The sequence below is a fragment of the Pristiophorus japonicus genome, chromosome 1, assembly GCF_044704955.1.
Source record: "Pristiophorus japonicus isolate sPriJap1 chromosome 1, sPriJap1.hap1, whole genome shotgun sequence".
NCBI lineage: Eukaryota > Metazoa > Chordata > Chondrichthyes > Pristiophoridae > Pristiophorus > Pristiophorus japonicus.
In genome coordinates, this window is record NC_091977.1 from 513,589,125 (window position 1) to 513,609,567 (window position 20,443).

General features: G+C 44.3%; 1 protein-coding gene across 1 annotated transcript in view; it reads left to right on the top strand.

The window, feature by feature from the left end:
• The window catches only part of arhgap28 (Rho GTPase activating protein 28), an 83,853-nt gene that overhangs the window by 53,001 nt on the left and 10,409 nt on the right, over window positions 1–20,443 (top strand). Inside the window, exons 6-11 of the mRNA XM_070876982.1 lie at window positions 2,900–3,065; window positions 4,028–4,119; window positions 9,099–9,176; window positions 18,034–18,193; window positions 19,009–19,091; window positions 20,067–20,264. Coding sequence (XP_070733083.1) covers window positions 2,900–3,065; window positions 4,028–4,119; window positions 9,099–9,176; window positions 18,034–18,193; window positions 19,009–19,091; window positions 20,067–20,264 — 777 coding nt within the window. The remainder of the gene's footprint in view (window positions 1–2,899; window positions 3,066–4,027; window positions 4,120–9,098; window positions 9,177–18,033; window positions 18,194–19,008; window positions 19,092–20,066; window positions 20,265–20,443) is intronic.

Genomic DNA, 20,443 nt, shown 5'->3' on the forward strand with positions numbered 1-20,443 from the left:
ATCCATGCGGTCTCTAAATGTCTGCCATTGCCCATCCACAGTCAACCCCCTAAGTATCATTCGCCAATCTATCCTAGCCAATTCACGCCTCATACCTTCAAAGTTACCCTTCTTTAAGTTCTGGACCATGGTCTCTGAAATTACTGTTTCATTCTCCATCCTAATGCAGAATTCCACCATATTATGGTCACTCTTCCCCAAGGGGCCTCGCACAATGAGATTGCTAATTAATCCTCTCTCATTACACAACACCCAGTCTAAGATGGCCTCCCCCCTAGTTGGTTCCTCAACATATTGGTCTAGAAAACCATCCCTTATGCACTCCAGGAAATCCTCCTCCACCGTATTGCTTCCAGTTTGGCTAGCCCAATCTATGTGCATATTAAAGTCACCCATTATAACTGCTACACCTTTATTGCATGCACCCCTAATTTCCTGTTTGATGCCCTCCCCAACATCCCTATTACTGTTTGGAGGTCTGTACACAACTCCCACTAACGTTTTTTGCCCTTTGGTGTTCTGCAGCTCTACCCATATAGATTCCACATCATCCAAGCTAATGTCTTTCCTAACTATTGCATTAATCTCCTCTTTAACCAGCAATGCTACCCCACCTCCTTTTCCTTTTATTCTATCCTTCCTGAATGTTGAATACCCCTGAATGTTGAGTTCCCAGCCCTGATCATCCTGGAGCCACGTCTCCGTAATCCCAATCACATCATATTTGTTAACATCTATTTGCACAATTAATTCATCCACCTTATTGCGGATACTCCTTGCATTAAGACACAAAGCCTTCAGGCTTGTTTTATTAACACCCTTTGTCCTTTTAGAATTTTGCTGTACAGTGGCCCTTTTTGTTCTTTGCCTTGGGTTTCTCTGCCCTCCACTTTTCCTCATCTCCTTTCTGTCTTTTGCTTTTGTCTCCTTTTTGTTTCCCTCTGTCTCCCTGCATTGGTTCCCATCCCCCTGCCATATTAGTTTAAATCCTCCCCAACAGCACTAGCAAACACTCCCCCTAGGACATTGGTTCCAGTCCTGCCCAGGTGCAGACCGTCCGGTTTGTACTGGTCCCACCTCCCCCAGAACCGGTCCCAATGCCCCAGGAATTTGAATCCCTCCCTGCTGCACCACTGCTCAAGCCACGTATTCATCTGCACTATCCTGCGATTCCTACTCTGACTATCACGTGGCACTGGTAGCAATCCCGAGATTACTACTTTTGAGGTCCTACTTTTTAATTTAGCTCCTAGCTCCTTAAATTCGTTTCGTAGGACCTCATCCCTTTTTTTGCCTATGTCGTTGGTACCAATGTGCACCACGACAACTGGCTGTTCTCCCTCCCATTTCAGAATGTCCTGCACCCGCTCCGAGACATCCTTGACCCTTGCACCAGGGAGGCAACATACCATCCTGGAGTCTCGGTTGCGGCCGCAGAAACGCCTATCTATTCAACAACAGCTGTGCTGTCTCTCAGGATTTGGACAGGATATGTGAGAGCTAAGGCTGAGGATTGTTGGTTCAATCCAAAACAAACCTTCAATGCAAATCTCCCTCCCTCCCTCCCTCCCTCCCTCTCTCTTTCTGGTGTAGCCTATATATAGAGGCACTGGAGAGGGTGCAGAGAAGATTTACAAGACTGATACCAGAAGAAAAGGATGAACAGGCTGGTTCTCTTTTGTTTTTCTCGGCGGGGGGGAGAAAGGTTTGAGGGGTGACCTAATAGAGGTGGTTAAAATTATGAAGGGTTTTGATCACGTGGATACAGAGAGAAAGTTTCCACTTGTGGGGAAGAGCATAACTAAAGATCATCAATATAAAATAGTCACCAAAAAATCCAATTGGGTAAAGAAGTTTCTCCTGATTTCCCGAAGTGTGGTGAGAATGTGCAGCTCACTACCATGGAGTGATTGAAGTGAATAATATAGATAAATTTAAGGCGGGGGCTGGACAAGCATATGAGGGAGAAGGGAATAGAAGGTTATGCTGATAGATTTAGATGAGGAAAGACGGGTGGAGGCTCGCGAGGAGGCCTGTTTCTGTGCCGTATATCCTATATAATCCTATGTACTCCTATATTTATTTTGGTTACCCTGTTTTTTTAAAAAAAAATACATATATTCCGTTTCATATGTTCTGTATATTCTACCCAAACACAAGTCATTGTTGGAAGTTGTGAATTATTTTCTGCCTTTTCTATTCTGTACTGCTCCCATGCCACACATTCCCCAGCCGGGGTGGGGTGAGATTGTCCTGGTCTGTCCTGTTCCCATACTTTTCTGTGTAAGTGGCCACTATGATGTACACAAGAGTAGCCTGGTGATGGCTTTCCTTTTGATTTTCTCTCTCTACCCTGTAATTAAGCATATGGTCTGTGTCCACCATCTCCCGATGGTTGAAATTGGCAACGGCTATATGGGATTGTGGACAAGAGCCGTTATCATATTGCTCCGTGGGACAGGGCACACAGCTCCAGAGTGCTGTGGCGATGCTCCAGCTTTCAGGCCAAATACTAACTTATTTCTTAAACTCAACTGTCCAGTTAAATCAATTTAACATTTATTTGCCAAAGAAGACATTATGAATTCTCTACCCCAGAGGGCTGTGGAGGCTCAGTCGTTGAATATATTCAAGACAAAGGTCGCTAGATTTTTGGATGTTAAGGGATATGGGGAAAGTGGAGTTGAGGTAGAAGATAAGTCATGATCTCATTGAATGGCAGAGCAGGCTCGAGGGGCCAAATGGCCGCCTACTGCTCCTATTTCTTATGTTATGTTTCTTCATCTAACTGTGTCAGCATAACCCTCTGTTCCCTTCTCCCTCATATGCTTGTCCAACCTCCCCTTAAATTTATGTTACAACACAGTAATTTCACAAATTGAGTCTATTTCAATTTCAGAAATTTACCATTCGGGAAGATAGGCTGGGATTAACACAAATTGGAGACTTATCCTCTCAGGACATGAAAAAAATCCACAACCTCTCTCTAATAGAGATAACAACTTTCTACGATGCACTGGGAATAGAACTAAAGAGGAACAAGACTCAGAGAGTTAGAGCAAAGGGTGAGTTTTCCACTGCACTACCACATCCTTTCATGGCACTGTATAATATGACACAAAATATGTCCAAGATTACAGAGTTCTAGGCGTAGGATCGCACTGCTTTTAGCATTTGCATTTATTCGCCATTCAATTTGTATCTGTGGTGTTGAGTGCCACTTGCAAATGAAGTAGATAAGATTATTGATGTGAGTTCATCAAAAGTATCAGCTCAGGGCAGCGGACATACTAAGAGAAACTGAAAGCATGACAAAAGTCAAGAATGAGGGAATGATTGAATAAATGGTGGTCCAGCTGACAGTTTATTTCAATTAAATAAGTTAGGCAGGACCAGGGGTCATGAATTTAAATTGTATAAGGCTAGATCTAGGTTAGACGAAAGGAGGTGGTTCTTTTCCCAGAGAATAGTAGACCTCTGGAACAAGCTGCCGTCTCATGTGGATGACTCGCAGAATTCCACACACAAGGTATGGCAACTGTGTGGGACAGGCTTGATGGATCAGATGGTCTTTACCTGTCCATCATTGTATGTTTGTAACAGACCATCAGGCCCCATTGAAGCTCAACCCTCCAGTATCCCAGTTGCCCAACCATAGCATCCAGCTGCATGTTGAATGTCTTTAAAGCTTTTGACTTCACAACCCTGTCTGGTCGATGGGTTCAATCATATAACATCCTTTGAGTAAATAGCACCTTCCTGATAACTGCTTTAAATGTCTTTTAATCAGTTTTACTTATCTAGTGATCAGCAGCCCAAAGATTAAATTAAAATCTCAGTCCAGTGCTAAACACCAGAATTTCAACAAAGTTTTAGAGAAAGCTGAGGTGAGAGGACCACAAGTGAAGTGGCTTAGGAAAAATAGTTGAAGGCATCAAATTAATGTAAAAGTATACTTACTACTGATCCCCATTCAAAAAAAAAAGCGATGTATGTTTTAATAAGGTAAGTTCCTTGTTTGTTACAGAAACTGGCCCCTTCGGCGTCCCCCTCACAACATTGCTGGAACATGATCAAAAGAAAGTTCCAGGAACGAAAATTCCTCTCATCTTTCAAAAAGTAAGTACAATACTTTGAGCAGAAATGCTCGACTGGGCCCAGGCTTTAATGTGGGCTAGCTTAGCTTGCGGCGTTGTATAGAAGGATAGTGAGGTGTCCAACAGTGCAGATAGCATGTAGTCACACCTTGAGCACAGAGACAGAGCTCGAAAGCGCTCGCAAATCATACGCAACAACGTCTGCACGGAAGAAACAATATATATTTTAAAAGATGTACAAAAAAAATGGATTAGATTTGATGGTTTGGTTTTACAGTGTGGATTACAGTTAAAGGTAGCCTTTGTGCATGTAATGGATAGGCTCTCAACAGAACAGTTGCTGGAGAATGTAGCTTAATCCTCTCCTGAATGATCTGCTTGGCTCTGTACCAGCAGCCACTTCCTCTGCCCAGCTGGGCTGGTGTGTGATGTTTGGCCTCTTCAAGCTTTGATGCCTGAGGCAGTCCACATTGGTTTTTTTAATATCACATTGAGTCAGATTGAGCGTTTGGAAAACTGAGTACTCCTTACTTCAGATTTCCTCCTAATGAGCTGATCTCTTCAAATATTGGTCAAGACTGTTCTCCTTTAAAGATTTCTCTCTCAATGAATCAGAGACTTAGTTCTTCATATTGAATCCATCGTGGGTGATGGCGCGGGGGGGGGGGGGGGCACATGATTTTAACAGACTTTCTGCAAGCAGGACCTGTCAAGTTTCATTTTGGAGTGAAACCCCCTCATTTCAATTTAATTATCCAATGTCTTTTGATGTATCGCATTCTTTAGAAAAAAATAATACAGCTCTTTATCTGGGGTTATGTTTTTGTGTCATCCCTATTCCTATTCTAGATTTCTTGGCTCCAGTTTGTGAAATAATTTTCATGGGTGAGCCCCTGCTCCCCCTATGCCTTCAAGACTATCTTCATTTGCCTTCAGCTCTCAGTAACATGCCCAAGATAACATCTCCGTTAAATATTTTACTTTGGTGTTACCATCAGATCTATCTGCTGTCATCAACAAGTGGTAGATTGACAACAAATTGAGCCCATTTTAGGTTAAAACTAATGAGTTCATGTATTTAACCAAAGACGAACAACCAGATAAGTAACATTATGGCCTAAAAATTCAAGCACCCTCAAAATTGGCCTTATCGCAAAGGGTTTGAATTGAAGAGTGAGGAATTTGATAAACCAGTTGTACGGGCTTTGGTCAGACTCCACCTGGAGAACTGTTCAGTTTTGGGTACCGAACCTTAGGGACGATATATTGGCCTTGAAGGGGGTTGTTGGAAAAGTGCCCTGTAAAATGACCAAAATGTTATCTGAGATTGTAAAAGAAATGGCTTGAGGATACCCATACAACGTGGAGTTCAGCTGTTGAACTAAGTACTGGGATGTAAACGGTGACTACAGGCTTTTAAACCATTAAGTCATAAAGTCATTGTCCCTCGCCCGGATCCAGGGAAGAAGCACTTAGTGAGTTGCGAACAAGCCACGACCCCTAATACTTGTGTAGGTCCCTTGTTAAAAGTAAGGCTGTAAGGTGGGGTGGGGGTGGGTTGGAAGAAGTGGAGCTGACCTGTCTGTAAATCCTGGGGAGTACCGATTGTTGGGAATGATTTGACGCATAAAAGCGGGAGCCCTTCTGTCACATGGGTCACTCGGAGGTAGAGTTTGGCTTTGTCTTGGCTAGAAATAGCAGTCTTTCTTAGTCTCAGTGCTAACCAGAAGACGACTTTTATTTCCTCAGTTCTTCAAGAACTTTTATCTAGCAGATGCAAAAGGTATCCTTACTAGTACAAGGTACCTTTTTTAAGAACAGCATGTCAGAGGTTAGAAACTAAATTGTGGCTATGCAGCCGGTTACAGGCAGAGCTGAGCGTGCCATTTAATTCAGAGTAGCTCGGGTATGGTCACGTGTGTAAGTTGGACTTGGTTGGAACCAAAGATCCAAGTGAAATAGATAAACCCAACGAGAAGGATGGATATTGACTCAAATGCACCGTTTGTGAGGATGCGTTTGAGTGTGTTCTGGATGTTGTTAATCATGCACGTAGACTTGAGCTAGTTGCTAGACTAGCCAATCAAAGCTGTTAACTTGTCAGCTATCTGAGAAATTGCACTTAAAATAATCTCGCCAATATAGCACCTCAGACTCTGATCACTGCTATAGTTAATACTCAGCATCCATTAATGCTGATTTACAGTGATATCCTGACTTGGCTGTGTAATATTTGCTATTTGTTTTAAGTAACTGTGCCCATTAATTTACTACTAACTTGCCAAGTAACTCTAATTACATTCATGCATGCCTCCTCATCATCATAGGCAGTCCCTCAGTCGAGGAAGACTTGCTTCCACTCTTAACATGAGTTCTTTGGTGGCTGAACAGTCCAATACGAGAACCACGGTCTGTCACAGGTGGGAAGGGGTGGGTGGGGAGGGACTGGTTTGCTGCACGCTCTTTCCGCTGTCTGTGCTTGATTTCTGCATGCTCTCGGCGATGAGACTCGAGGTGCTCAGTGCCCTCCCGGATGCACTTCCTCTACTTAGGGCGGTCTTTGGCCAGGGACTCCCAGGTGTCGGTGGGGATGTTGCACTTAATCAGCGAGGCTTTGAGGGTGTCCTTGTAACATTTCCTCTGCCCACCTTTGGCTCATTTGCTGTGATGGAGCTCTGAGTAGAGCGCTTGCTTTGGGAGTCTCGTGTCTGGCATGCGAACTATGTGGCCTGCCCAGCGGAGCTCATCAAGTGTGGTCAGTTCTTCAATTCTGGGGATGCCTGCCTATTAAGATTCATATATCCAACTTTAACTAAGTTAAAACAAACAGAAAACACTGGAAACGCTCAGCGGGTCAGGCAGCAACTGTGGAGAGAGAAACAGTTAACGTTTCAGGTCGATGACTTTTAAGTTGTGATTTGTAACCAATGAATAGTGTTTAATGCATTGCTTGTGCTTTATCTTGCCAAATAATCAAGAAGCCAGTTAGTTCATTCAGCAGCTTGAGGGTAACCTAGTAAATTAAATTCATTTTGATCGGGACTGGGTTCGGTGATCTGAGTCCGTGTCATGCACCTACAGTGGGAGGTAAACAACAACAACTTGTATTTATATGGTGCCTTTAACGTAGGAAAACGTCCCAAGGCGCTTCACAAGAGTGTTATCAAACAAAATTTGACACCGAGCCACGTAAGGAAAAATTAAGGCAGACGACTAAAAGCTTGGGTCAAAGAGGTAGATTTTAAGGAAGGCCTTAAAGGAGCAGAGAGAGGTAGAGAAGCAGAGAGGCTTAGGGAGGGAATTCTAAAGTTTAGATCCTTGGTAGCTGAAGACATGGCAGTAAGACCCCAGATGGTTCCTTAGTGAAGAGTTAAAAGAGGATGTTAACAATTTGAAAGGTTCATCGGTATAATGTGTCAGGATACTGATACCAATCTTTCTTGGTGTACAGCGCAGATTCACCAGAATGATACCAGGGCTAAAAGGGTTAAGTTATGAGGACGGTGCATAAAGTTGACTTGTGTTCCCTTGAATTTGGAATATTGAGGGGTGATCTAATTCAGGTGATTAAAGTTATAAAGGGGATTGTTAGAGTAGATACAGATTCTCTGATGGGGGAATCCATAACAAGAGGGTATATTAAACTTAGAGCTAGGTCATTCAGGAATCTGGGTAGGGGGAATCTGGAACTCTCCTTGATTGCTGGATCAATTGACATTTTCAAGAATGAGATCAATACATGTTTATTGGCGAAGTGTATCAAGGCATATGGACCAATGGATTTGAGGTACACATCAGCCATGATCTACAATAACCGCTTACATTTATATAGTGCCTTTAATGTAGTATCTCCCAAGGCGCTTCACAGGAGCGTTGTCAAACAATATTTTGGCACAACCACATGAGATATTAGGACAGATGACCAAAAGCTTGATCAAAGAGGTAGGTATTAAGGAACATCCTAAAGGAGGAGAGAGGGGTAGCATGGTGGAGAGATTTACGAAGGGAATTATAGAGCTTAGGGCCTAGGCAGCTGAAGGCAAGGCCTCCAATGGTGGAAAGATTAAAATCAGGGATGTGCAAGAGACCAGAATTGGAGGAGCGCAGAAATCTTTACATGGAATAAACAGCACAGAAACACTCTTCAGCCCAACCAGTTTATGCTCCACTCGAGCCGCCTCCTGTCTTTCCTTATCTAACTCTCAGCATAACCCTCTCTTCCCTTCTTCCTCATGTGCTCATCTAGCCTCCCCTTAAATGCATCTAAAATATTCACCTTAATCACTCCGTGGTAGTGAGTTCCACATTCTCACCACTCTCTGTGCAAAGAAGTTTCTTCTGATTTCCCCATTTGATTTTTTGGTGACTATCTTATATTGATGGCCTCTAGTTTTGTGATCTCGGAAGATTGTAGGGCTGGAGGAGGTGAAAGGGATATGAGTGGCGAGGCCATGGAGAGATTTGAAAACAAGGATGGGAATTTTAGAATCAAGGCATTGCTGGACCAGGAGTCAATGTAGGTCAGCGAGGGGGTGATGGGTGAACGGGACTTGGTGTGAGTTAGGACATGGGCAGCCGAGTTTTGGATGAGCTCAACATTATGTATGGTGGGAGATGGAAGGCTGGCCAGGAAAGCATTGGAATTCTCAATAGTTGAGGTAACAAAGGCATGGTTGAGGGTTTCAGCAGCAGATGAGTTGAGGCAGGGGCGTAGTCGGGCAACGTTTAGAGGTGGAAGTCGGTGGTCTTGATGGGGGCGGGGGGGCGTTTAATGGCTGCCTCCTGTTCCTATATTCACATGAATAACTTTCCAACTGCATCAGAGGAGCTTGGAGCATGAGCTTATTGTGATGCTTAAATTGAAGAATATACAAATGAGACTTCAGATTTGACTGAACCAGTATGAACAATATATGACAACATCATCCCTCTAATTCAAATGTGTTTAATTTAGTTGCTATAATGAAAATACGTTAAATGTGTAACAATTCCTTGTCCTAGCTTTTGTCCAGAATGGAACAAACGGGTTTGGATGCTGAGGGAATTCTGCGCGTACCTGGTTCTGCCTCACGGGTGAAGGTAGGAGTGACTTCCCATTATCATTCTTGTGATCAATATTCATTACAGTGTAATTAATATAAACTAACAAGTAATTGTTTGGATACTGGGCTGTTAAAAGGTGGATAATAAATGCCAGTTGCAAAAAATGGACAAGAAATTGCCTTTAACCGAGTTTCAATGCAATGATACATGGGTCGACAGCCAATAATTGGATCAACATGGAATAACATAAAACATTGGTTAATCAATTAAACTTGAATGCTTTCAAGGACCATCTAAAGATATTTTTAAGTGATAGTGTATTAATATGTACTGCTAATGTGAAATAATTGAGTGTTGTGTAGTGTGTATATATAAGTCACAGAACGGTCAGATTCTTTCCTTTACTGAGTTCCTGCTCTCAGTATGTCATGTTGGGTGGAAGGGGTCAATGAGATGCTTCCTGATCAAGAGGGAATCGGGAGCGAGTTACTTAGATACGTGTTTCCAGCAAAGCTTAAAAAGGGCGAGCTCTGAAAGTAGTTGTCAATTGGGCAGCAAAGTACTATGAGAAGAATAAAAAGACTGTTAAGGGTGAAAACAAGGATGAAGAATTTTAAATTGAGGCTTTGACAGACTGGGAGCCAATGCAGTTCAGCCAGTACAGGGGTGATGGGTGAATGAGACTTGGTGCGAGTTAGGACACAGGCAGCAGAGTTTTGGATGTGCTCAAGTTTATTGCGGGTGGAAGATGGGAGGTCAGCCAGAAGATTGGAACAGTCAATAGTCTAAGATGGTAAGCAAGGCACGGATGGGGGTTTCAGCAGCAGATGAGCTGAGACGGGCAATGTTGTGGAGGTGGAAGTAGGTAGTTTTTTGAATATGTATATCTTTGTCATGTGACCCCATGAACGGGCACTGCAAGATCATGTGGGCTGCGGTCGCTTTTTCTCTGAGACTGAATTTGACAAATCCGCAGCACTGACTATTTTACATCATTCGAGCTGCAAGGTTGGTTTCGTGAGGCGCATTTCGTTCAAGACGAACGGGCGATGGGGACGCCATTGGACGTGACGCCACTGGCGGAGTTGTAGCTTCTGAGCTTGCGCTGAGAGTGATGTCACAGGTGCCTCGGCGCGTGATCGGCAACATCATCAGACGCCCCGATGATGTCATTGGATGCCCTGGTGCATGCTCGGTGATGTCATCGGCTGGCCCATCACATGTGCAGAAGGGCGAGGTTACGGATCGATCGGAAACTGAAGCCCATCCTGCCGCTAAACCCTCCGTCAAGCGAAACATGCTGGGAGAGCGCTGTGGTGACTGATGGGGCACCATGTCTGGCACATGGATTGTTTTCTGGTCAACTTTTACATTATGAAGCAGTGACTGTGTCCTAACTTCCAGATAGCAGGCTGTCTGATGACATCACTTGCTGTGCGAGCACCGGTCTCTCCGAGAAATAAACTCTCTGCCATCATGCTCGAGCATGACCCAGGTGTAACCGGAGGGGAGAGCACGTTATCCATCCCCCCCCCCCCCCCACCCTCCACAAGGCTCCTGCTTCTCCACCCCGTGCTCTGCTTCCTCCAAGCTCCTGCTCCAACCTCTTCCTGTGCTCTGCTCCCTCCAGGCTTCAGTCTCCACTGACCCCTCCACCCCTTTTGCCCAAACTCTGTTCCCTCCAAGCACCTATTCTCCCCACCCCTCCCCATGCTCTCTCCTCTGTGGGCTGCTGAATCCCCCCCCCTCCTGTGCTCTGCTCCCTCTGTGCTCCAGGTTCTATTGAAAATGCGGACATAGGGATTTGAACTAGAAATATTTAACAGGAAGCTTGTGCAGATGTAAGATGTTTTCCTTTTTTAAAAAAAAAAAAATTCATTCTCAGGGTGTGGGCATCGCTGGCAAGGCCGGCATTTATTGCCCATCCCTAATTGCCCTCTAAGCTGGTGGTGAGGAGCCGCCGCCTTGAACCGCTGCAGTCAGTGTGGTGAAGGTTGGGGAGATTTCCAGGATTTCGACGGCGATATACTTCCAACTCGGGATGGGGTGTGACTTGCAGGTGGTGGTGTTCCCATGCATCTGCTGCCCTTGTCCGTCTAGGTGAAGAAGCCTTGGCAAGTTGCTGCAGTTCATCTTGCAGATGGTACAAGATGTTTTAAATATCATAGATTATTAACCCTAGATAACGGGTCGAACCCAATAAATGGATAAAGCATCAAGGTTGAAAAGCTTCCGAACCAGGTTGAAATAAAGCAGAAAGTACTGGCGAGGCGTCACCTAGCTAGGTGTTAAAACAACAACAACTTATAATTATATAGCGCCTTTAACCTGCAGGAGGGCTGGGAGATGGAGGGAAGTCAGCAGTTCAGTTTTCAGGTGTGAGAATATCCTTCTACAGCTAATACCGCTGCAAATATCCAGAGTTTAATTAAAACATTCTTGAATCTTGTGTTTATTTTGATCCTTGCAGCGATGTAATTAACTATTTATTTACTAAGTGAAAACGTGGGCCTTACGCTAAACATCCGTAAGACAAAGGTCCTCCACCAACCTGTCCTCGCTGCATGGCACTGCCCCTCAATCATCAAGATCCATGGCGCGGCCCTGGACAGCATGGACCATTTCCCATACCTCGGGAGCCTCTTATCAACAAGAGCAGGCATTGACGACGAGATTCAACACCGCCTCCAGTGCGCCAATGCAGCCTTTGGCCCCTGAGGAAAAGTGTTTGAAGACCAAGCCCTCAAATCTGCCACTAAGCTCATGGTCTACAGGGCTGCAGTAATATCCGCCCTCGTGTATGGCTCAGATATATGGACCATGTACAGTAGACACCTCAAGGCGCTGGAGAAATACCACCAACGATGTCTCTGTAGGATCCTGCAAATCCCCTGGGAGGACAGACGCACCAACGTTGGCGTCCTCGACCAGGCCAACATCCCCAGCATTGAAGCACTGACCACACTTGATCAGCTCTGCTGAGCAGGCCACATATTTCACATGCCAGACATGAGACTCCCAAAGCAAGCGCTCTACTCTGAACTCCTTCATGGCAAATAAGCCAAAGGTAGGCAGAGGAAACATTACAAGGACACCCTTAAAGCCTCCCTGATAAAGTGCAACATCCCCACTGACACCTGGGAGTCCCTGGCCAAAGACCGCCCTAAGTGGAGGAAGTGCATCCGGGAGGGCGCTGAGCACCTCTAGTCTCATCGCCGAGAGCGTGCAGAAATCAAGCTCGGGCAGCGGAAAGAGCGTGTGGCAAACCTGTCCCACCCACCCTTTCCATCAAAGACTCTGTCCCACCTGTGACAGGGACTGTGGTTCTCGTGTTGGACTGTTCAGCTACCCAAGAACTCATTTTTAGAGTGGAAGCAAGTCTTCCTCGATTCCGAGGGTGGTATGTATGCAATAAAGGTTCAACCTGAGTATTGTTGAGCTAAGCAAGGTACAACCTTTCTTCTGCTTTATTTTGGCCCAAAGTGCCTGACTCTCAAAATGGCTGGCCTTTTATACCAGAGCAGCATCTTGTGCGTGCTGCTCAGTGGCCTCCAACAATGACACCATCAGGTGGCTACAAACAGCATGTACATACATGAGAGGGACTGCCTATTATGATGATGATGATGACTAAGTGCTGTATATAAATGTTGTCGGATACACAGCCATACAGTAATCGCTAACCGTTATGAATCCTCGATCTATGCCATGATGCAGTATCAGGGCTCATTCTATGGAGAAGAGGCATTGCCTTGTTCTGCTTAAATATTTCTTCTTATCGTGTTCCTTGGTTGAAAAAAATGAGGCTGGTTGGAGAGAAGTGGTAGATACTGATGAGTGACTAATCCTCCAAGCATTTCCTTAGCTTTCTGCGTGCTTCTCTCTCATTTCCTTATTTGCACATTGGAAGTTTGCAAATTGCGGGTGTACTATACATCAGACACAAACTGTCTAAAAAGACGAAGAACTAATGGAATCTGGAACACTCAGACTTCACACAAGCCCACCATGGTCTCACATTAAAATGTTCTCTCTGGTTTTGATGTCTTTCATTGCCATGTGATGGCAGCCTGATCTTGCCTCAAGCATCAGAAGGAGACAAAGCCCTTTTACCCAGGCCAGGGCAGGACATTGGCAATGTGATTCACCACGCGACAGCCTCACTTAGAAGCTTCTATACACAGATCGGTGCTGACGGTAGACTGTAACTTTGTAGGCTGCCTGGTGCCGTGGCTTGGGAGTGGGCATGGCATGGCATGGTCCAGGGGAGGGTGGAAGGAGGGGCTCTATAGAGAAAGTAAACTAGCAAATCTGTTAAATAGATTTTTTTTAAACTATAGACTTTATGGCCGAAATCTTTTGGCTGCGCAGCCGAGGCGAGGAACCTTATTCCTGGAAAATTATGGGTACTTTCCTGCAATTTTCAGATATGCGCCCAGTCCATGCTGGGCAAGGCTCCTTGCCACCAAAGTGTAGTCGGAAAAGTTGCAGTTTTATGTAGTCCACTTGACTGAGCCTGTACTACATGCAGAATATTTTGACCATAGTCAAAGAGCAGCATATTAACCAATATATCGCATGAATACAGCACTGTCATCAGTCAGTCTTTGAATAGCACATGTACACTGTTTAAGTGGTGTGTATGTGTAGACTATTTGTGCTTCACACTAGTCTCTGACATTAACACTGATCCCAGAATACCCTCTGACCTTTGCACCAATCTTGAATTAGTTATCTGGGTCAGCGCACTGACTGCCACCCTCACCACCTCTGCGCTCTCTGACCTCTATGCAGATTCTAGAAAATGCTGGAAATACTCAGCAGGTCAGGCAGCAACTGTGGAGTGATGACCCCTTGTCAGAGTTCTGGGGCAGAGATGGGATCTCCTCCCATCCTCTATCTCTCTTTCCACATTTGACATTTGACATTTCAGTTTTATCACCCCTCTCCTTTAAGATCCTCCTTATCTGTATGCTGAGGGAGTCCTTCTCCAGTGACTTCAACCTCCATGAATGCACCCTCCCCACCACATCTGATTTTCATGGCTTCCTTTCCTCCTTTCAATGTAACTCTCCACATCAATTCCCTCACCTACACGCATGGCCACTCAAGAACACTGATAGGGCTCTCTCTGATCACTTTCTCATCCTACATAAGAAAAAGGAGTAGGAGTAGGCCACCTGGTCCCTCGAGCCTGCTCTGCCATTCAGTAAGATCATGGCTGATCTGATCATGGACTCAGCTCCACTTCCCTGCCTGCTCCCCATAATCCTTCCCTTATTGCTCAAAAATCTGTCTATCTCTGCCTTAAATATATTCGATGACCCAGCCTCCACAGCTCTGGGGCAGAGAATTCCACAGATTTACAACTCTGAAGAAATTCCTCCTCATCTCAGTTTTAAATGGGCTGCCCCTTATTCTGAGACTTTGTCCCCTAGTTTTAGTTTCCCCTATGAGTGGAAATATTCTCTCTGCATCCACCTTGTTGAGCCCCCCTCACATTATCTTATGTTTCGATAAGATCACCTCTCATTCTTCTGAATTCCAATGAGTATAAGCTCAACCTATCTTAAGTCAACCCGCTCGTCTCCGGAATCAACCTAGTGAACCTTCTCTGAACTGCCTCCAATGCAAGTATATCCTTGTGTTATGTATGTAATAACTCGATACCGAATACTGTAAACTAACACGGGTACAAACCAGGCTCTACTTTATTAGGGCCCCAAAGTGATTATATTTCATGATGGCTTGCCTTTTATACCTGGGCCACACGCACGTGCGTACAGCCCAATGACCTCCGATAGAGGTACCACCTGGTGGCTAGTAACCCCAAGCATACATACATGACAGAATGAGAGCACGGAAGAGTAGGGAGAGATGAAGGAACGGATGGTGAGGAGGGACATGATGGAGATGAAAAGGTTTTGGGTTTCGATTGTGCTGCACCAATATATCCGGAACATTCCACCATGACACGGAGATGGCAGCTCCAGACTGAACTGATTAAACTGTCCACCACGCACATTGTGTGTGGAAGGGTAGGGTCTAGATACTAAAATTCTTGCACATTTCCATTAAAGGAGATTATAAAAATGAACCATTACCTTTTCATGTGTTTTTTTTTCCTCTTGTTCCGTGTGATTGGCAGGAAATGTAAATCTGAACCTTCAGTCAGCCTGTAGCAAGGAGCAAAAAGTACAGCTGAAAGCTTTAGATTAATTTTAATTCAAAACTGAACGTTCCATTGCTACAATGACTCAAAAAAACAAGATAAATACATGACAGTACTCATTTGCCTTTCATGTAGCTAGACTGTTTTGCTTTGGGAAGATTATAATCGCTCAACCTTCGGTGGCCGTGCTTTCAGTTGCCTGGGCCCTAATCTCTGGAACTCCTTCCCTAAACCTCCGCCTCTTTCCTCCTTTTTAAGACGCTCCTTAAAACCTACCTCTTTGACCAAGCTCTGCTCTGATTTCCTCTTGCGTGGCTCAGTGTCATTTTTGTCTTAAACTTCCCAAGGCACTTGAGTGTTATAACGATGTTAAAGGTGCTATATAATTACAAGTTGTTGTTGAATTTGCCTGTTGCTAGGAGAGGACACAAAACAGCAACAGTAACCAGACCCAAACTGTAAAGTCGTGTGCATCACAAGACTTCCTATATTGGAATAATTTCCATAGGTTTGTTGCTGGGGAAGGCAACTTATGCTATGACAGTAATATGAATAAATTATCGGTAATATTAAAAGCCTTGAGTTGACAATGTCCTGCCACAGTTCATTGAAATCAATGGCCAATTCTGTTCGAGTCACGACAGTGCCTGCTATTCTTACCTCCTCCAGAGGTGGCACTGCAACCTCAGTCAGCCTGTTAGACTAAACACGGCTAAAAGACCTACGCTGGAATTTCTCCGGACCCTCTCCTCTCCCGAACTTTGGCAGATGTTCGGCGGGAATCCCATTTATGTGCGTAAGCAGGTATTCCACCAAAGAGGAGGAACGGGAGAAACCTTGAGGACATTCTGGGTGGTAATTTCTGCTTCCTAACCAGAAGGAAGACCAGGAGCGATTTATTAATGAATGAAAAATGAAGTCTCTTAAAAAAAACAACTTTGCTTATGATAATTGCAAATTAGCTGATAACTGTACTGTGTAAGGTCATTTTAGTTTTCGATGGGTGTAACCCCAGTGTTTGTGTATGATCGCTGCGCTGTGCTTGGTTCCTGATGCAATCAATTCCAAAGGACCCCCACTTCTGAATCACCACGCCATGGCATCTTAGGGGGAGCGAGTTTGGGTAAGATCCCAAGCCCAATAGCATGAGTGCGCTGAATCAACAGAGATCATTAGTAACCCACTGTTTCAGTTTTATGTGTGTGGTTAATTGAGTTTGCACATATTGTTTGAGTTCAGCAATTCCTCCAAGCCAGTACACCCGATGATGTCATTCAAAAGTAGAGCCAGTTTGGTTAAAGTTAACGATAGTTCCTTTTGAATTGTTTAAAGATTAACATATGGTCAAACACAAACTGCATGTTGATGCTATGTCAGAAAGGCAAAGAACTACCAGTGAAGGGAAATGGTTGGCAGTTTTTGAAAACCTATTTCTTTTCAGTAGTGACTGACCTTGTACGGAATCCAATGAGGTGGGCTGGACAGATTGCTCATTTGGCCAGGGGTTTTTACACAATGCTCAGCAAGACAGATCAATCCTAAATGGCAGCTTCTATTTTCAAGCACTCCAGAGGAATACGCCACTTTTGATTCTTTATCCAAATGAAATTATTTCATCAAATATTACCTAATTAAATATTTAATGGGACCTAAACATCACAGGAATGAAAATTTAACAGTCAGGTGGAAGTGAGAAAATAATCATTTATCACATCCTGGGATTTAGGAAATCCATATCGTCCAATATCGATGAAGTTGAATCTATTATGCCAAGTATTCTGTTTTCCTTGAATGGCAAGGATTTTTAATTTATTTTTAAATATTTATCTTAAAATTACATTTCGAGTACTGAAGATGGGGTATTACTGAGGAAAAAAGAATTAAAAAAAATTTAACATTTTATTAAGATATCCTTATGGCAGATTAAGCTACTCAAACCCTAGGATTAAGAGTTTCTCGCTATTACAGCAGCAGAGATTAGGAATAATAACAGGAGTAGGCCATTCTGCCCCTTCGGGCTTGTTCCGCCATTCAATTAGATCGTGGCTGAACTGTACCTCTGGAGCAAAGTTGTTTAAGAGCCCAAGTCTATTCTGGCTCAATGTAACTATGGACATAAACAATTTCATCTCCCTCCTGCAAGGCAGCCTGCAGCCCTTTAGTGAATATAGATTTTGCTTTGTTATTAGGCTCTGTAGCACTCAATCATAGGGTACGGTAGCATAGTGGTACTATCACTGGACTAGTAATCCAGAGACCTGGACTATCAATCCCGAGGCATGAGTTCAAATCCCACCCATGTCAGCTGGGGAATTTAAATTCAATTAAATAAATCTGGAATAAAAAGCTTGTATCAGTAATGGTGACTGTGAAACTACCGGATTGTTGTAAAAGACTCATCTGGTTCACTAATGTCCTTCAGGGAAGGAAATCTGCTGTCCTTACCTGGTTTGCCTATATGTGACTCCAGACCCACAGCAATGTGGTTGACTCTTAACTGCCCTCTGAAATGGCCTAGCAAGCCACTTGAGGGCAATTAGGGATGGGCAATAAATACTGGCCTTGCCAGCGACGCCCGCATCCCAATAACGAATATATAAAATAGTATTTACTACAGAAATGTAGAGAAAAGTGTTTCTTCTGGATCTAAAATCTGCTTTGTTTTCTACTGGAGCCGCAAGATGTGGGTTGGATTTAAATTGATGCCATTTTCATCCACAGCATTATCGGCAAGAGTTGGAGGCAAAATTTTACAACGACACCTTTGACTGGGACCAAATCCATCACAATGACGTAGCATGCCTGCTGAAGACCTTCATCCGAGAACTGCCCTACCCATTGCTGACTGTGGAGTACCTCCCTGCATTTGTAGCTGTGCAAAGTATGTGGTTACCTAAATATTCTTATTGTTTTCTTTTCTTTTGATTTACTTTTATCTTTTTTTTTAGTGGGTGTACTTGATCTCGCAGCAGTGCTCACACATGAGCATTCTTACCCCAGCCTGGAGCGAGGAATGGTTTGCATTTTGGACTTTGCCATTGGTGCTTTGTGGTCTTTGGTCTGCTAGCTGGAGGCATAATGTTATGTGCCCCGCCCATAACAAAAGTGCTAATGACCAGATAATCTGCTGTTGGGTGTTGGTTGAGGGATAAAACTCCCAAAACAAGCGCTCTACTCGGAACTCCGACACGGCAAGCGAGCCCCAGGTGGGCAGGGGAAACACTTCAAGGACACCCTCAAAGCCTCCTTGAAAAAATGTAACATCCCCACCGACACCTGGGAATCCCTGGCCGAAGACTGACTGCCCAACGTGGAGGAAAAGCATCTGGGAAGGCGATGAACACCTCGAGTCTCTTTGTCGAGAGCAAGCTGAAGCCAAGCGGAAGGAGCGTGTGGCAACCTAGGCCCCTTGCCCCCCCCCCCCCCCCCCCACCTACCCGTTCAACCACTGTCTGCCTCAGCTATGACCGAGGCTGTAGGTCTCTCCTTGGACTCCTCATTTAATGTGGAAGCAAGTCATCCTCGACCCTGGGGGACTGCCTATGATGATGATTTGGCCAGGCACAATAGTGCCATGGGATCTTTTACATACACTGGAAAGGACAGACGGGACCTCTGTTTAACATCTCATTCCTCCTATCTGTTGTAACGGAAGATGGGATTTTGCAACTTAATGCGTCTTTGCTTTGATTTCAGATATCTCGATGACCAAGTTGCAGCTACAGGCTCTACATCTTATCATTATGTTACTGCCTGACCCCAACAGAGATACTATCAAGGTACGTGTGACAAAGTGAAAGAATCGGGTCTGCCTGATGATCAACTTATATTGCGCTGTTCACTATACATCAGGCCATTGAGATCCCCAAATATTCCAAATATGTCTTCAGTGGGATGCACAAGGTTGGAGGTCAGATATCCTGGAGAATGTATACTTATGTAATTAGCTTTGCTGATTTTCTACTCGCTGGCTATTTTCAATAAAAGATCTTTAATTATATATAGATCCTTTTCCTTTTACACTTTTACAAATGGATTCACCAACAAGGGCTCCTGCATCACACCCTGTGCCCCCACCCCCCAGCAGCTGCTGTTTAGTGCATTTTGCATTGGTGGGGGGGGCAAAAAAGAGCAGGAGAGTGGGACTAATTGGATTGCTCTTTCATAGAGCCGGCACAGGCACAACGGGCCGAATGACCTCCTCCCATGCTGCAAGATTCTGATTCTCACACATAATTGGATTGATGTCTTTGGAACTGCAGTGTTCCTTCAGGTTATAGGGAGCATAACCTAGATTCTTTATCAACAAATTTAAGGAATATAATTAACTGGCTGGGTTGAAAAGGGGCTTAATATTAGAAAGTCGAACGAGATTGTGTTTGGAACAAACTTTGTGGCAAGAGTTGGGGAGAGGATTTTACATTACCTTGAATTTCTATCCACATTAAAATTCACTTGCCATTCCGTAGCTTGTTCAAATAATTGGTCCAAATCCCTTAAAGCATATCGTTTGATGTCATAAACCAATGTTATAATGTACAAGATATACTCCACCCCCCCCCCCCCGCCCCCCTCCCCTCCCTATTTATGAATACTGGGAGCACTATGGGACCCAAAACCTTTAGGGCCATAAAACCTCTTAAAAATGTGGATAAGTGAGAAATGCCAACAGAATCTCTTGTATGAAATAATGCTGAAAGGAAGGTACATTACAACTGAATTGAATCTCCTCTTTCCCCTTTCCCCTTACCCAGGCTTTCTTGGAATATCTCAGCAAAGTCGTGGCAAATGAGGCCAAAAACAGAATGAGCCTGTGGAATGTCTCCATGATTGTGGCACCAAACCTCTTCATGTGCAAAGGGAGAAGCGGAAACCATCAAGAGGCAGAGGCAGCCACCAAAGCTGCCAATATCGTACAATTGCTTATCAAATACCAGGACATCCTGTGGACTGTAAGTGAACCTACAACACCCGGCATATTGCACTGTTGGCCTTTTTCAAGTAGGCCGAGAATTTGAATGATAATCCGTAGTAGTGTTGCCAACTCTGGTTGGATGTACTCCTGCTTGGGTTGCCCTGGCATCTCCAGGAATTAAAGATTAATCTCCTGGACACTGCTGCAAGCAACCTA